The following is an 18,959-nucleotide window of genomic DNA, read 5'->3' on the forward strand; positions in this document are numbered from 1 at the left end:
CCAATTGGGCCCGAGTTCGGACTGGTTTGGGCCAAGTTTGGAGCCCAACCAGTGAGCTGATTTGGCCTAGGCGGTGGCACCGCCCAGCACCCGAGAGCTGGGCGGTGACACCTCCTGGGCTGGGCGATTGCACCGTCCAGCACCCGAGCGCTGTGCGATGGCACCACTTGGCTGGGTGGTGGCACCGCCAGCATCGGGAACATAAGAGAATTCAAATTTTTGGAGCCCAAATTTGAATCCTCTTGAGGCCTATAAATACTCCTCAAGTCTCAGCTGAGAAAACAACTCTTTGAGCAGCAAGTGATTGAGAGAAAAGTCTTAGAAGAGTCTTTGCCTTTCTTATTTTCAATTTGCTAGAGAGTTCTCCTCCTTCTTTCTTGCTGAAAATTTGTATGAGGTTGAACTACTTGTAAAAGGTTGTAAGAGGGGTATTTGCCCTTCCATTTCAAGAGATTTGCTAGTGGAAGGTGGGAGCCTCATCGAAGAGAGGCCTCGCAAGTGGATGTAGGTTATTTGACCGAACCACTCTAAAATCGACGTGATCTCTGGTTTGCATTTCATTATTACTATTTACATTACTGCAAACCTTCTTACATGCTTTAGTTCCTTATTACCTTTACTGTGCAACTTTAAGAATACGCTTTAAAGTTAAGCTTTTCAAGTTCCGTTCTTATCGTACGAAAGATTTGTCGAAACCAACGTTTTAATCCGCTGCACTAATTCACCCCCTCCCCCCCCCTCTTAGTGCTGTTCCGATCCTAACACGCTTCCTGCGTAGGATGATCTGTTTGTCCTTACAGTAGAATACTAATAAACACAGTATGCACAGTAATTATTTACAAAGTATCATAAACACAGTAATTATTTCATGTAAAATACTAATAATCAAATTAATAAAAGCTACTATGTTTGTGATACAGGTATATTAGTCATACAATAGATTAGTATCATGTAATACCATCAGGAACATCGGTTTACTGGACTTGTAGGAATTACAGATCATAAATCGAGCAAAAATTTCCATCGTTCATCATCCAGAAAGATAAGCAAATTAGTTGACACAAAATTTGACATAGCTGATAAGCATATCATGCAGCCAACATCTCCATCTTCTGTTCTGTTTATATGTACAACCACAGATGGCCTTCGTATGATCAAGCAACAAAATGGCTTTGGCCACTGGAATCCACTTCAGTTAGATAAAGTAGCCATAGAGCTCAATGAAGCAGATACAAAGGTTCCAAACGTTGGCATCACCTGATGCTGGACCAGTCAAAATGACTCGGAAAAACCTAAACGGAAGCAGCGCCATAGGACCAATTACAGGCCATGATGCGAACTGGCCAGACCTACAAATTGTCTGGTCATCGTTGTGAACTCTCAGATTAGTCCAATTTTTGCCATCCACAGATCCCTAGCACAGAAAAAAAAATGCAATGAACTGTCTTCATCACTGAAATAAGATACACCGGAAAAGCCATAAAGGAGAAGGATTACCTGAAAAGCCCAGGATCTTATGTATGTTGAGGAGCCATCCTGCCTCAAGGTGTAATAATTGCACATCAGCTGGCACAGAAAAGCAGGAAGAACATGAGCTGAACAGTATTTCAAAGTTTGATTAATACAAGAGATAAAATTATGCATCTGCATTTAAGACTATAACAACAAACAGTATCTCAGTAAGGCTTTCAAGGGGCTTGTTCTTCCTGCTTTTACACCTACATAGGCAATTTTAGTTTCTAGAATTTTAGCCTGGATTAGTGAATGACTAGTGGAGCTCTCCAGTTAGAATCATAAATAGAGCCCATGGTGGATGCTCTCCAGTTTCTAGAGTTTCTATCTGTCGAGTTAATTGCATTTGCTGACGCATTAATGTTTGTGCTTGTCCCAAATGCAGTTTCAGTTTATGCATGGCAGCAAGGAGCATCGAAATTGTCATTGCTATCAGAGAATGATCTAGTGCCAAAATACAAAATAAAATGGTCAGCCAAGAAGATGAGGATCTCACCAAAGTGGAAAACAGATGCAGATGTGAAACAACCAAATAAACAATCTGAGAAAATTGAGTGTCCTTTGTAGGTCTGTTGTTAATTTGTGTCTGAGATAATGCATAACATAATGTCTCTCACCACCTTTGGAACCTCCAGTGTCTACTTGATTTTGCTATTACAGCTGATTTTTTCATCTTTCCTAACTTCAAACCATGTTTGCATACTTTAATATAGGTTTATTCATTGGCCACAGACAAGTAACTAAGGTGCAGAATAATATCTAGGTTCATTCATACTCTTAAGATAGATCCAGGACTCAGGGCAATAATATGTTCTGGCCTCTTGAGGTACGTATAAACATAAAGCCAAGAATTATTAGTTCAAGTTTCAAAATAAAATAGAAGGTCAAGAATATATTCCATAATCTGCTTCTTATTTTCGTCATAGGTGTTCCAAAATTATGAAACAAAGAACTATTGAAAATGATAGTAGGTTTAGGTATTAGAGCAAGCCCACAAGCTTCTTCAAGAACAATCTAGGCTAACTTTTCAGAAGTTATCAAAGGATGAGCAAACATTAAAGTGTTAAAGGATTTCTAGGCACCTGGTGATCGTGTCCGATGTCAACCATCCACCATGCAGAACTATGGCCATCTTCAATCCGGGGTCCAGCAAAGGAGGTGGCCTATAGAATATATAAAAGTTAATGTTGTAAGTTTGACTTTTCAGGTTTCATCTTATGGATACCACATAAACTACCTGGTATGTCCTTGATACCAGTGTCTTTGAGTCCGTGTACCTAGAAGCAGGGCTGCTGGCTGTCAGAGTGATTTTCTGGAATTTAAGATGAATCAATGTGACAAACATACAACAACGACAAAGCCAGAAATTTCCAACATATTTTATGAAAAAGAAACTTAAATTCACCATAGAGAAGAATTAAGAAACTCGCCTTGGATAGAACAGGATTTACCCATGCATGTTCCCCATATGATGTCCCAGCAAAATATATTACTCCATTTTTGTCACCATCACATATGTATTGGAGCTCCTTGTAACTAGAATGTCTGTGCTGAAATCTTATACTGAAAGAATACCACTTTAATTAATATTTAATAACTATATGATTTAAAATAAAAAGTAAATACATAAATGTAAATATATGAAGGAACTCACTTCTGACTGACTTCTGGCATCTTGATTCCACCAGAATATTGAATGGCTTCCTTCACCTTTTGTATCAGACAGTTACAATTATTTCAAAGACAACTAGAACCATGAAACATAATTTTTATTAAAAAATTATATAAATGACTCACCAAGTCTCCAAACATGGGAATCTGGTTGCTAAGCCTGCTGTCTTCTAGCTGTGTTACATGACAGTATGTGCAATCAAATTTTGATAACCTCAAACCTCAAGCAGAAGCAAAATTCATTCTGGATGCAAAGCCTTACAACGTACCTTCTCAAGCAAAAATAATGGCATTAATGGAAATCGCACAAATGGTAGCAGCAAGAAAATTGATTGAAACCTCTCTCCAAAAATTTGTTCAGGTGTTGAAGAAATAAGGAGATCATCCACTGTAGCCCAACCAAAGACTTTACAGGCTTGCATGCACCATAGTACTATTGCATCCAAAACCTTCTCTTCTGAGGTTACAGTCATATCAGCATGCTGCAAAACCCATGATAAACGTAACCAAAAGCTTGCATTTGACCATGGACCTAATATCTCCTAAATTACATTTCGTTTTACTATATTTACCATGATAATTTAGATTGCACCTCTTTTAAAACCTAACTGCTAGAGCTGAAAAGGTTACAGATGCTCATGCTGAGAATCACATAATATTGGAGGTGAGATCAGTGCAATTTTTACGAAACTCACTTCGTCCCTCCCTCCCTCCCTCTCTCTCTCTCTGTCTCACACAAACACAAACAAGCACAAAGCTACAAGATCTATCCATATACATGTCTTCATTCATGTTATAACTTTATGTAGCACCAGGAAACTAGCAGAAACCATGAGACAAAAGACTGATCACTTATTAGCTAACTTTTTATTCTTCTCAACACAAAAGAAAAGATTCCATGGTGTTAAATTTACAATATGCATGGTGTTTTTATCAAAACATCTATCATTAGATACTCCAAAGCAAGGTTCGCCGTACCATACCGTACCGGTATTTCGACCCGGGCTCGGCACCGGTACGGTACGGTATACCGCTCGGTACACCTGGTACACCCAGATGTACCGAGCGGTACACACAGTGTACCGAGCACTGTAGTAGTGCTACAGTGCTACAGTGCACTGCTACAGTGCTCGGTACGGGCGGACCGGTACAGGGCGGTCCGCGTACCGCTAGCCTGTCGGACCGGTACGTACCGCCCGTACCGGGCGATACAGTCCGGTACGACAAACCTTGCTCCAAAGTACTATAGTTTTCAGATGGAACTAAGAATATTGGCATTCTCTAAATGTAAGCCACAAAGCGTACAAGCAGTACAGGTCAAACCCAAAACATAATTCACCAAAGAGGTATGATGGAATTAAAAATGTCAATGCAATAAAGCTGTGTGCATCTTTTCTACAAATGGTCATACGCCCAATAAAACAATAGAAAGCCATGATGATCAGTTACGTCAACTGTAAATGGAACTACATACTATTCAATTTCTAACGAGGGATTGAATAATGACATAATGCAACTTACCAGAAGAATCTCCCTAAAGGTCGCCTCATCTAACAACACAAACTCAGTGCTGGCAGTTGTACAATAATCGAAGTGCATTGCAAAGTTCCTCTTGCATGTTTCTTCAAGGAGTTTATATGATTGGATTGATGAAACTGCTTGTAAAATGGTACACACTATATCCTGCAACAAACTTCAAAAAATTAGTTTCAACACAAGCATCTAGCAACTTCTCCAAAATCTTCGGAAGCCTTGTCCATTATATTTGCAAAACAGAAATAAGTCTTGATCGATGAGCTTGTTCCAGTAGTACAACACCAAACCTGCATAATATATGCACATGAGATGCATTAAGATCTTGCATTTCACCAGAGACAGCTATTAGAGTGGGGTCCCATCTGTGACATTCCACACCATCATGTTGGAACGCGTGATATTGAACATACAGATAGATAAAATAAGTGTAGGATACTTATATTTTATCATGATGGTGCTGCTGAAATGCATTATCCTTACAGCAACTATAGTAGATTCTTATGAGCTTGTTTATCAAAGACTGATTTCAACAGATGACAGATATATTAACTATCATAAATGTCATGATATATTACCAGGAGTCGTGAATTCAACTCTCAAAAGTCACCGGACTTTGACGAGTAAAGTTCTGATCATCTATTCAGTAATCTTTATACACTATTAGATGCTTTCTGTAATCTTACAGGATTGGAACAGTTAGCATTGTTGCTTCACTGGAAACTATCATATGTCATGGATAGTGCAAGGAATTCACTAAAAACATTTAGTGAATTCACTGGAAAACTATTATACAAGTCACTAAAAACATTTAGAGTAATTTAATCTATATACAAAGAATTCACTTTGAACAGCAACCAGTGGGTGTAGTTGGTCCAGGACACACATCCAATTTCTTCATATTTATTCCAAAAAATGGGAAAAATGAACATTTTGCTTGTTGTCTTAAACCATTGCAAACTTGCACATCTTGCAGCTGATTTGTATGAACTAGAAAATTACCTTGATGTTCCTCTTATTCACAACTTATGAAGATTGAAATTTGATGGTGAAAGAATAAACAATCAGATTCAAAAGAAATGCACAACTATACAAGAAAATTCAAGTGACTGAATACCTCTGAAAGACATTCCATAACTCGTTTGCAGCATTCTCGCTGAAGATAAAAAACGCCAAATTGGTCAGCAAGTAGAAGAAGTGGAATTAGTATAGGACCCATTTCTGTGATGTCCATTTCAAGTACTCCGCTGTACATAAACTGTATCATAACCCAAAATGCTTCTGCAGGAACATCCTTTAAATATATGTCTGAAGAACTGCTTTCAACCATCCCATTCGTGAACATCTGGAATGTGATCGGTTAAGATTACAGAAAAGAAAATCAATGGTTGTCAAGCACAACATATGCATGTAACTAAGAGACAGATGCTCAACCATTGAAAAAGAGAATAGGGCCAAAACCATTTCAAGGAACCTAAATGTGCTCAAGTATCTTTATTGTACAGTACAGTATGACAAGAAGAATACACACACCTTTGCAAATGGTGCACTCCATAGACTAAGAATGAGCTTGTGCGACTGCACGACAAGGCCATGATCTTCAATATGTATCTTTATATCACTATGCTCACCAGTAGCAAGAAAATGCTTCAGCTTTCCCACGTCAAGACGTACTTCGCAAGGAAAGATACCAAATTGCCGAACTTGGGAGCTCAGATTGATAATTTCGACTTTCTTACCAGAATCAAACAATTTTTTGTTCTTCCTAAAACGATCCATAATTTCTTCGCACTGCTTAACCAATGCTATAACTTTAAATTGTAAGCTCAACTCCTGTAGTGGGCCAAGTTGCCATTCTACAATCTAGGCCAAATTATAAAAACCAACAAAAGAAAAATCAGCAAGGATGTTGCTCAAAGAGAGAAAACATATAGATATCGTTAAATGCTGTATAACATACTTGAGTCCGGCCAATATATATGAATTCCAAAAAGGCATGGAGAACAGGATATGATGTTGAAGGTAGTTCTATAACATTTTGATCAGTTGATCCCAAGGAGAAATCACCAGTAGAACTCAAAATCACCTTGTGTGCAGGAATAACCTTTCTTTCTGTACCAACTTCAAATAAGACATCAGCTAGATCCCAGTTCTCCAAAAAATTAAGAAGCCCCCACTTTCCTAAATTGTCATTCACATTCTCCAGCCCATCATCCTCATCATCCTCTCCTTCATAATCTTTATAGTCTATGTGGCTCCAAAGAGCATTGTGATGTGATGGCATGTGCAAGATACTGATATTTCTGTATCCAACATGCTTATCCCAGCTGCTTAGACCAATATACTGCACATTAAAATTAGGCTCTGAATCATGCCATTCAAAGACAAGGTTCTGAAAAGGATACTTCCCTTTGCCAATGCTAATCAACCCATCATATATGCTAATCCAATAGCTCTGAAATGCTGATGAACATAACCCCACTCCAGCAACGTCTACAACAGTCTTCCCACTTGCTTCGATCTTTAGCCTTCGATTTCTATGACTACCGAAAATGATGGTATAGTTGGGATTGTTATCCATTTTGTAATGATAGTGTTGGCTCCCCACTTGCTCCCTGAACACCAAAGTCACATCATTTTGAGCAAAAGCTTCAAAGGCAACACAACCACGCCCAGCCTCTTTAAACCTCAGCTCCTCACGCCAGACACACTTGAAAGGTGCAACTGTGAGGAACTTCTTCTGCTTCTCCACACTCATTTTTCTGTTAAAGCAAGGAGAACATAGACAAGTGGGGAGTCAGTAACATCTAAGACCAGGAGATTCAGTTGAACAAATTCTAAAAAGGATCATTCATATGAAAAACAGAGCAGATAAAAAAGGAAAATGTAAACAACCAAAAACAATGAACCACCCAACTGAGATACTTGCTTAAAATAACCCTTTGAAAAGGTTAAATAAGTATCAGACTATCTTCAAAGAAGCTGGTGGCTTACAAAGAATGCAATTATGCAACATAGAAGCACCTGGAAGGTTTTATACAACAAAAGAGTTCTGATGGATGAAAACGACAAGAAAAAAAAAAACAAATCAGTGGGTTCAACACTGGAGGCAAGGGAAAGGGATAGTTTACAAGTTTCTAAAAGCAAGTATGTCACATCCTGAAATTTTTTTTTTTTACAAGGTCACATCTTTCCACAAGTACATTCAAAGCCAAATAAATAAATATCACTTTATTCATAACTTATAAACATTTATTATGATTTATTTATTCGTCAAAGCATAAGTCAAAAGTATTTATTAAAAACATAGTGATGTTAACTCGAAGAAATATCCAAATGGCACTACCTAACGGTAGAAGAAAGTTTGCTCTCTGCTAGAATCTGATTTAGTGCTGGTGGGAGGCTACTCTGAAAATAAAAAATAAAGAAATTTCAGCAACGCTGAGTAGAAACCCTATAAATCAACTGAAAATGAATATATGATCAAAATTCAATCATCCCGTTGGCGTATATCAAATGCCCAAAGGAGCACTCTCCCAACAACGGATGGAGAGGCTTTATCCTATGGGATGAGTTTGTATTCTCCCAATAACGGATGGAGGCAAACTCATATCGTACTTCCAACAACAGATGAAGTGGTATCCCTCACCCGCTAAAGTGGAAATACGTTCCTCCCAACAGCAGATGGAGGAACCGTCCAATCGTCATATCTGATATCCTGCTAATCCCTGAAGTAAATTGCCCTACTGCCCTCGGCAGAAAAATAACAACATGTCATACTGGTCATATCTATATCAGGGTGAAATAACACATCTAAAACATTTCTTTTAAACATCATCAATGTCAAATAATATCAATTAACCCTCAATTGACTTGAACCCTAGTTCAATCGGTCTAATTGAACTCGATTTAACTAAAACCCAATTGAACCGATCTCTAATCCTTATATAACTAGTCTGAAACCAACCTAGACTAATATAATTTGGATTAGATTAGGTTAAATTTAAGTTAAACATATTTGAATAAGTAAAACCAATTCAAAATCACCCTGAATCGATCTAACTGATCAAATCTGATTTGGTTTAATCAAAGTTTGGGCTCAAATCCAACAACTACATAATACTGGGCTAGGTTGGGCTAGCTTATTTACTAGTCATGTGCACTGCACATAACCGTGCATGCACCACACCAGGCTAGGCTAGCCCTTGGCCCATGAACTGGTATGTGCATCGCACGTGACCGCCCATGTTGGGCTAGGCTAAGGTAGCCTACGAGCTAAGGCCTAACTTACGGGTTGAGCTTGGCCTGCTAACTGGAATTGGTCTATTGATTGGGCCTAGTCAATAAACTATGGCCTGACCCGTAGGTTGGGCCTGGCCTGCTGACTGAACCTGGCCTATTGATTAAGCCTAGCCTATGGGCTATTTCAACCCAAATCCTACCTAATTTCATCAATTTTAAATTATGACAATATATATCCATTAATAATAATACAATTAACAGAACAACAGATTAAAAGATATACTTCAATACAAAAAAATAACATTTTTAATTCAAATAAAAATCATATATCATATATTCAATACATACGACATAAATAATTTCAACGTAATATAATCAAATAATAAAATTCTGAACCTTAAAAGGTTTTAAAGAATATCTTAAAAACTTTAGATAATATATTTTAATCCAACAATAAAAATTTTAACATTTAAAGGATTGATAAATACTTTCGAACTACAAATAAAATTTCAACATTAGGGGAATCAAAATAAAAGCTTTTATTTTTTTCATGAAAGGCAAGGAAACCTACCTCTCCTCAGTAGGATATCAACTCCTAATTCCTCCCACTATTGGGCTTGGCTTGGCGAGGAATGAAGGAGAGAAATCCCTCTTCTTAAATAGGAGAATGTGAGCCCTCCAATTAAGAAAATTTTTTTATTTTTATATTTATTTAATATAAATTTTCATTTAATATACTAACAAATATGACATCTCTCTATTTGAAATACTTACTAGTTGTTTCCTAATTTATAATGATAATCAAGGAAATAAAAATTAATATTTCCTAAATCACAATGGCAAGCAAGGAAATAAAAACAAATTCCTAAATCGAATATTTGATTACATTTCTCCCCTCCTAAATGGAATTTGGTCCCCAAATTAACTTACCTTAAAAAAATAGGTAAGGATACTACTCTCGCACATCTTCTTCTCTTTCCCAAGTTGCCTCATTGTCTGAATGGTGCTGTCAACGGATCTTTATCAAAGGTAAAACTTTATTCCTTAAAACGTGTTCTTTCCTTTCCAAAATCTGGGTTAGTTGTTCTGCAAAGGTGACATTATTTCTTAGTTATAGAGGTTGATAAGATATGACATGGGATGGATCCCTGATATATCTCCGAGTATAGAGATGTGGAATACATCATGGATGATAGCCAACACTAGGAGCACCAATATGCATGCTACAAGCCCAACCTTTTGTGAGATCTCAAATGGACCAATAAATCTATGGGCTAACTTGCCCCTTTAACCAAACCTCATGACTCCCATGGTTGGTGACACCTTCAAGAAGACGTGATCACTAACTTTAAACTCCAAATCTCTTTGCATAACTTTTCTGGCGACTTTGAGCTACTAATAATCTCTAACATATGATTCGAATATCATCAGTATCTCTTTAAATTAATTGAGGTCTCAAAAGCTTCTGTTCCCCCACCTCATCCCAATACACAGGTGATCTGCACTTTCTCCATAAAGAGCTTCAAATGGGGCTATCTGTATACTAGAGTGATAACTATTATTGTAAGCAAACTTAATTAGGTGCAAGTACATATCCCAACTTCCACCAAAGTCCAAGGCATAAGCCCTTAAGAGATCTTCAAGAGTTTGTTTTGTTCTCTCAGATTGACCATTAGTTAGCGGATGAAAAGCTATACTAAATTTTAATTGTGTGCCTAAAGATTTTTATAGATTTCCCCAAAACTTAGAAATAAACCTTGGATCTCTATCCGAGATAATGCTAACTAGCACCCCATGATATCAAATAATCTTTTTAATATATAGGCTTGCTAGTTTATCGAATGAATACTTCTTGTTAACAGGAAGAAAGTGAGCGGATTTAATAAATATGTCCACTACTACCCAAATTACATTATGTCCTTTCGTAGTTTTGGTTAGTCCTGTCACAAAATCCTTAGTGACCTACTCCCACTTTCATTTAGGAATTCAAGGCTTTTATAATTTTCCTGCGATACTTGATGTTCTGTCTTCAGGTGCTAGTAGATTAGACATTTATTTAGAGACAAATGCTGCTATATCTCTTTTCATATCATGCCACTGGTAGTTTTGGCATAAATCCCAATACATCTTGGTAGTCTTGGGATGGATATTAAATTTTAATCTGTAGGCCTCCTTCAAAAATTGCATCTTTACTAAATAACTTTTGGGAACACAAAGTCGATTGTAGAATGTAATAAACCATCTTCGGCTTCGAGGAACTCAGGTTTAGATCCCTTAGCTATCATCTGAAGATATGCATCTTCCTTCTGATCTTCTTTAATCCTTTCTACCAAATATGATTGTGACATCAAGCATGCTAGAAAATCTTTATTTGTCTCAAATAAAAGTTCTAGTTTCAAATGTACCAACTCTACCATCATAAAATTTCTTTGAATATTCATATAAGCTATAAGACTTGAAATATTTCTGCTTCAGATATTAGCGACTACATTAGCCTCGCATGATGGTAGTTGATATTAAAATCATAATCTTTTAGAAAGTTTAACCATCTTCTTTGTCTTGTATTTAAATCCTTCTGTGTGAAGATATAATTGAGACTCTTATGATCTGCAAAGATTCTAAAAGTTTGTCTATAGAGATAATATCTCCAAATTTTCAGTGCAAAAATAATAACTACTAGCTCTAAGTCATGAGTAGGATAGTTCTTCTCATAAGACCTTAATTGTCTAGATCCATAAACAACTACCCTCTCATTTGAATACAACCCGAAGTGATCCATCACTATACACTACAAAACCTTCCCCTCCTGAAGGAATCACTAAGATAGGAGCACTGGTTAATTCTTCCTTCAATTCTTGAAAACTTCGTTAAAATTTATCATCCCACACGAACTTTATATTCTTCTGCATCAACCTGGTTAAGGGTGTTGTTATTTTTGAAAAACCTTCTACGAATCTTCTATAATATCCAACTAAACCCAAGAAGCTTCTAATCTCTAAAACATTAGAAAGTTACTTCCAATTTATCACAGCTTCAATTTTTTGGGGGTCAACAGATATACTAGCACCTAAAATTACATAACCAAGAAACATAACTTCATTGAGCCAAAAATTGCACTTACTCAATTTTACATAAAGTTTCTCTTGTTTTAAAACTTCCAAAACTATCTTGAGATGGTGTTCATGTTCCGTCCTACTTTTGGAATAGATCAAGATGTCATCAATGAATACAATTACAAATTTATCAAGATAAGTGTAAAACACCCTATTCATGAGATCCATGATTATAGCCGATGCATTTGCAAGTCCGAAAGGCATTACTAAGAATTTGTAATGACCATATCGTATTCTGAAATCAGTTTTCTATATATCTCCTTCTCTTATCTTTAATTGATGATAATTGGATCTCAAATTAATCTATGAGTATACCTAAGTACCTTGAAGTTGATCAAATAGGTCTTCTATTCGGGGAATGAGATATTTATTCTTTATAGTCACTTGGTTAAGCTATTTATAATTGATACATAGCCGTATAGATTCATCTTTATTCTTCACAAACAAGACAGGTGAACCCCAAGGTAATACACTGGGTCAAATAAAACCCTTGTTCAAAAGATCCTGAATCTGTTTCTTTAACTCCTCTAGCTCAATTGGTGTCATTCTATAAGGGGGTTTAGAAATAGGTACAGTGCCAAGGTAGAAGATCAATTAGAAATTTAATCTGCCTATCTAGTGGCAGTCCAAGCAGATCTTAAGGAAAAATCTAAAAAATCCCATACAATAGGGATATCCTTTAATACTGACTTATTAGATTCTTCTCCAGAAATGAAGGCCAATTATCCCTAACATCCTTTCAGTAATAGTTGAGTAGCACTCAAAGCTAAAATAATATAATGGAGCTTTTCTTGAATCCCAATAAACTGAAAAGATGGTTGATCTAGGGGTGAGAAAGTAATAATCTTTTAGAAATAATTAACACTTGCATAGTATGATGAAAGTCAATTCATACCCAAGATAGCATCGAAATCTTGGAACTCTAGTAGAATAAGATCTACTAGCAAATCATGACTTTCCATAGTAATAATACAGTTTCTAAATATCTGATTAGCTATCAGAGAGTTTCCAACTAGTGTTGCTACCATTAACACATTATTTATTATCCTTGGATTCTTATGCAATCTCATAACAAAATAAGGTAATATAAAAGAATGCGTAAAATCAGAATATATAAGCACAGAAGCAGGCATATCACAGAGTGTGATAATACCTTTAATAATAAATCTCAAAGCTTCAGCATCTTATTAGGTCAATGCATAAACCCTCGCCTGACCTCCCTCTCTAGATCCTGGCTGTTGTAGTCTAACTGTTTGGGGTGGAGCTCGACGTTGATGTTGCTTCCAAGGCAGTCCTTCGACATGTACCTTGGTTGTTGATAATAAAAGCATATACACTATCCCATGGGGCATGAGGTGAAAACTTGATTAGTCTTCACAAAGAAATAACATATTATGATGACTTAATTACCGGGAGCTCCTGCCTATTGATGCTCTGAGGGTCCAGAATGTGATCCCTCATACGTAGATGATACAATACTAAAAGGTCGCTTTTGATCCTTTACTTATTGCACTTCATTATCTAATTTTTCCACCACCAAAGCTCGATTTAGTACTTTAGCATATGTTGGTAAAATCAATACAACAACGGACTTTCTAATTGATGGACGAAGTCCCCTTTCAAAGTGACAAACTCCTTGATATTCATTAAACACATTATGTGGAGAGAATTGGGCTGGCTTAGTGAAATAATGATCGTATTCCATCACGATCCTACTTCCTTGGTGGATGTTAAGGAACTTTTGTTGCTTCTCAAAACGAACTGAATCAGGAAAAAATTACTCATAGAATGCATCCTTAAACTGTACTCAAGTCACCTTATTGTCTCCTGCCTCCAACATCCTCCTTTTTGAGGTATATCAAGTATTTGCCTTCCCTTCCAAAATGAAAGAAGCAAAAGACACCTTTAGATTTTCACTACATTTGATAGCTTCAAATGTCTTCTCCACTTGACGGATCCAACATTCAACGAAGATTGCATTTGGTTTTCCTTTAAAAATAAGTGGTCTCACTCTCTTAATATGATCTAAAGTATTATTTCCACCCCACGGAGCTCCATCTTGCTCCTCCCTAACGCTTAAAGCAACCTCTAACAGCATTGAAGACTCCATGTACACCATCTGGACCATTGGCAAGTGCTGGGGCACGAGGTGCATTCTGCGATGTCAAAGAAGTTGGCACATAATTAGTAACAGGTGTATGTGAGAACTAGGTTTGCTCTACAATGAATGGAAATTCCAAGTTATGGCTTGCTCGAACACATCTTCAAGTGCGCAAGCTAGTGGCATTACGACCACGAGCACCTCGAGCAATAGAACCACTGTTCTCTCAAATTGGCTCAATTACTCCTTTAATAGGACAAAGACGATCATTGATCAAGATAAGAGACGAGCACCTTGAGCAATAGGCCCTAGACCATACTACCATAAAAAGATGTCACATCCTAAATTTTTTTTTTTTTTACAGGATCACATCATTCCACAAGTACATGCATAACCAAATAAATAAACATCACTTTATTCATAACGTGTAAGCATTTATTACAATTCATTTATTCATCAAAGTATGAGTCAAAAGTATTTATTGAAGAACCTAGTAATATTAACTCGAAGAAATATCCAAGTGGCTCTACCTAGTGGTAGAGAAAAGTCTGCTCTTCACTGGAATTCGATTTAGTGCTAGTGGGAGGCTACTCGAAAAATCAAAAACAAAGAAATTTTAGTAACGCTAAGAACCCCTATAAATCAATTGAAAATAAATATATGATTAAAAATCAATCATCTCATTGGCGAATATCATTTACCTTAAGGAGCACTCCCCCAAGAGCTGATGGAGAGGCTTTATCCTACGGGATGAGTTTGTATTCTTCCAACAGTGAATGGAGACAAACTCATATCGCACTCCTAACAACGGAAAGAGTGGTGTCCCTTACCTTCCAAAATGAGAACACGTTCCTCATACTAGTCATGTCTATATCGAGATGAAATAACGCATTCAAAACATCTCTTTCAAAAATCATCAATATCAAATAATACAAATTAGCCTTCAATTAACTAGAACCCTAGTTCAATCGATCTAATTGAACTCGATTTAATTAAAACCCAACTAAAATGATCTATAATTCTTATTTAACTGGTCTGAAACCACCCTAAACTAATATAATTTGGACAAGATTAGATTCAATTTAAGTTAAACATATTTGAATAAGTCAAACAAATTCGAAATCACCCTAAATCGACTTAACTGATTAAATCTGGTTTGGTTCAATCAATATTTTGGCTCAAATCCAACAATTACATAATATTAGGCTAGGTTGGGCCAACCCATATACTAATCATATGCATTACACATGATTGTACATGCACCACACTATGCTGGGCTAGCCCTTGGTACATGGACTGGTCATATGCGTCGCACGTAATCGCCTATGTTAGGTTAGGCTGAGCTAACCTACGGGCTAAGGCCTAGCCTGTTGGTTGGGCCTAGCCTACTAGTTGGGCCTAGTCTATTGATTGGGCCTAGTCAATGGGTTGTGGCTTAACCCATGAGTGGGGCCTGGCCGACCTATTGACTAGGTCTAGCCTATAGGCTATTTCAACCCAAATTGTACCTAATTTCATCAATTTCGAATTATGACAACATATATCCATTAATAATAATACATTAAACATAATAATAGATTAAAAGATAAGATTAAAAAATAATCTTTAATACAAATAAATAACATTCTTAATTCAAATAAAAATCAGATATCATACATTCAATACATATGGTATGAATAATTTCAACATAATCTAATCAAATAATAAAATTCTAAACCTTAAAAGGGACTAAAGAATATCTTAAAAATTTTAGATAATATATTTTAATCCAACAATAAAAATTTTAACATTTCAAGGATTAATAAATATTTTCGAACTACAAATAAAATTTAAACATTTAAAAGAATCAAAATAAAATTTTTATTTTTTTCAAGAAAGATAGAAAAACCTATCTATCCACAATAGGATACAATTCCTCGTTCCTTCAAATGCTAGACTTGGCTTAGCGAGAATATAATTCCCTCCACTTAAATGGGAATGGAGAATCCATCCTCTTAAATAGGAGAAGGTGAACCCTCTAATTAAAATAAAAATTAATTTTTATATTTATTTAATATAATTTTTATTTAATATACTAACAAATATGATATCACTCTATTTGAAATGCTTAATAATTATTTTCTAATTTACAATGATAATAAAAAAAATAAAATTAATATTTCCTAAATCACAATAGCAAACAAGGAAATAAAAACTAATTCCTAAATCAAAGGTTTGATTACAAAATAAGAAAACATATACTTACCAAAGTACAAACCAGATCTTATCTTACTCCATTCATCAAAAGAAAATATCTGCAGCTAAAGGACAACACCTATCAGTTAAACCAAACCTGAAAAAAGCAAGCACCACATGAAATCACAATATATTATGGCAGCTATGTTCCAGGAATTTAAATCGATAAAGATGACAATATTGCCAACAAGACAACAGCGGGAATGAGTCCAAAATTAGATTCAGAGAGAAAAGATTTCATAATTTTGCCAGAACTTGCCGATGAAAAACTTGTTCTTTAGAAATATTAGTGGTTTGACGCCAACCAAGATGGGATCCCCACAAGAAACCGACAAAGAGGAAGAAAACGTCATCTTGGAGAATACCCGCCTCAAATTTGATCTCCTTTTTCTCAAAGGATCAAAAAATCAAACAAACAATCTCTAAAACAACGAAATGATAAGAGAATTTGAGGAAACATGCCTCAACACTCATAATCCATGTAATTCCAGCTGATTGGGAAGGGTTTCGGAAACCCTAAAATTGAACTTTTAGGTTAAGACGGTCATATGCTAATAAGTAGGTCCCCAAACATGTACAATTGGCGTTATTTCCACTGCAAGGTGTTCCAATAGCGGCACTGACCGTGATGGAGACAAAGCTGACTCACTATTTGTTGATCTTATCCAGAAAAACTATTTTTCCCCTTAAATGTCGAATTTAAATGAACCACTGAAATCCACATAAAAGACTTGATGATGTCAAAGGCTCATCTCTTATCCAAAGATCAAAACAATCGACAAAACAAGTTTTAGGGCGAAAGACTTCACTTTCATCACAAAAATACTCTCTCCACAACTGTCTTGTGAAAGAATCAGATCACTTTCATCACAAAGCTGACTCACTATTTGTTGATCTTATCCAATAAAAACTATTTTTCCCCCTTAAATGTCGAATTTAAATGAACCACTGAAATCCATAAAAAAGACTTGATGATGTCAAAGTCTCATCTCTTATCCAAAGATCAAAACAATCGAGAATACAAGTTTTAGGGCGAAAGACTTCACTTTCATCACAAAAAAACTCTCTCCACAACTGTATTGTGAAAGAATCAGATCATTCTTATTGGAGAATAATCTGGAAACCGAAACAGGCGTAAGACGAGGTTAAGATCCACACCGAGCAGTCAGATTTAACATCACATGAAACAGAGAAAACGGAGCCGACAAAAATAACTCAAGAATCGTCAGAAGCAATCGAAGAAGAAAGAAATCGTCGGATCGAGGTGAACTCACGCTTCCGATCTCAAGATTTAACATCAAATGAGACAGAGAAAACGGAGTCGACAAGAACGAACTCAAGAATCGTCAGAAGCTATCGGAAAAAGAAAGAAATAGTTGGATCGAGGTGAACTCACGCTTCCGATCTCCCAACGATCTGGTCCACCCTCTCTCCCTCTCGTGCTGACGTCGCGCCCACTACACATGCTCCATTCACGCTTCCGAAAGAAATCCTCGGATCGAAGTGCACTCACGCTTCCGATCTCCCGATGATCTGATCCAGCGCCTCTCTCTCTCTCTCTCTCTCTCACCTCTTTTGTGTGATGACGTCGCGCCTTCTGTAGATTTTTCTGTTCACTTCGTTACGTGTTTGACCGTGCCGTTGTTACAAAAAAAGAAAGGAGCTCCATATTTCCTACCAGCTTTCAAACCACCCTAATAGCAACCCGCCTCATTATTCGAGGAAGCAGGGAGCCTGAATACAGGAGGGTATAACTTTGTTCTGGTAATGTTATCCTAGTTTGTCTAAAATTCTTATTTAATCAACAGCTTTATCATGAAACTTCTGTCCTGTGCTTATAGATGAGAAATAAATCTGTACTCCGGCGACTGTGTACCCAAAAACCCTCCCTCCTCTCCTTCCACTTTGGTGGCCGAAAGGAATGCGTCCTCTCCTCCCACTTTGGCGCCCGAAAGGAATGCGGGGTACGCTGTTGGTGAACGAAAAAAGGTCAGTAATTCCAAATTGGATGGTCTTTCTAAGCTGGATGACATGGGTAAGTTTAGCTGCCAATGACCGAGAATAAGCGAAGTTGGATCACTTATTTGCATCACTTAGAAGTTGGAATCTGATGAATCCACCACCATTCGACTCTCTTAGTATCATTGCTTTTACATATTTGTACATATGTACATATGTTTAGTAGTATACTTGATTTTATATATTTTTTATTTAAAAATATAAATAACGATAATTCATAACTGCTCACTGTATTGAACAAAACTATCCCAAAATGATTTTAAAATAATTTTTATATGCCATAACATGTTTTCTATAGTCACAAAGCATAATCATCTCAATACCCTAAAACCTCTAGAATGACCCCAAAGAGGATGAGACTTCTTCGAGATAGTGTTTGATGTTAATCGATATACACAAACTATTCATTTTGTCTTCTAAAATCCTTGCTTTCCCTTTTTTTCTCTTACACTTAAAATGTATGCTAAATTACTTATAAAACTTCCCTCTTTACGAAACATCAAAATTTGTTCATCGCTCATTTTCAAACTATT

The 18,959-nt window shown here is 36.4% G+C and overlaps 1 protein-coding gene across 10 annotated transcripts; it reads right to left on the minus strand.

Annotated features, from left to right (window-relative positions):
* Nucleotides 1–983: 983 nt before the first annotated feature.
* Nucleotides 984–18,118, minus strand: LOC135593514 (BTB/POZ domain-containing protein At2g30600-like). Of its 10 annotated transcripts, none has more exons than XM_065083618.1 (14): nucleotides 17,804–18,115; nucleotides 16,418–16,466; nucleotides 6,677–7,478; nucleotides 6,250–6,579; nucleotides 5,834–6,061; nucleotides 4,705–4,866; nucleotides 3,453–3,665; nucleotides 3,310–3,357; nucleotides 3,167–3,222; nucleotides 2,943–3,075; nucleotides 2,750–2,824; nucleotides 2,595–2,675; nucleotides 1,498–1,566; nucleotides 984–1,414 (listed from the first exon to the last, which is right to left on the minus strand). In XM_065083618.1, the coding sequence occupies exons 3-14, from the start codon at nucleotides 7,472–7,474 to the stop codon at nucleotides 1,196–1,198; spliced, it is 2,412 nt and encodes an 803-aa protein (XP_064939690.1). In that variant the 5' UTR covers nucleotides 7,475–7,478; nucleotides 16,418–16,466; nucleotides 17,804–18,115; the 3' UTR covers nucleotides 984–1,195. The 10 variants fall into 10 exon arrangements, 9 of the variants coding, with proteins under 9 accessions (XP_064939690.1, XP_064939691.1, XP_064939687.1 ...); XM_065083619.1 differs by having other exon boundaries at nucleotides 16,418–16,472; XM_065083615.1 differs by having other exon boundaries at nucleotides 16,418–16,504; nucleotides 17,804–18,114.
* Between the last annotated feature and the right edge of the window lie 841 nt (nucleotides 18,119–18,959).

This window comes from Musa acuminata, chromosome BXJ1-9, assembly GCF_036884655.1.
Source record: "Musa acuminata AAA Group cultivar baxijiao chromosome BXJ1-9, Cavendish_Baxijiao_AAA, whole genome shotgun sequence".
Taxonomy (NCBI): domain Eukaryota; kingdom Viridiplantae; phylum Streptophyta; class Magnoliopsida; order Zingiberales; family Musaceae; genus Musa; species Musa acuminata.

Bases quoted from the DNA above. Each gene is read 5' to 3' on its own strand.
- LOC135593514 (XM_065083622.1), bottom strand. From the start codon at position 7,474: ATGAGTGTGGAGAAGCAGAAGAAGTTCCTCACAGTTGCACCTTTCAAG. The intron at 3,358-3,452 runs GTACGTTGTAAG...CATGTAACACAG, and splicing joins CATTATTTTTGCTTGAGAAG to CTAGAAGACAGCAGGCTTAG. The intron at 3,076-3,166 runs GTGAGTTCCTTC...GTATTCTTTCAG, and splicing joins ATGCCAGAAGTCAGTCAGAA to TATAAGATTTCAGCACAGAC.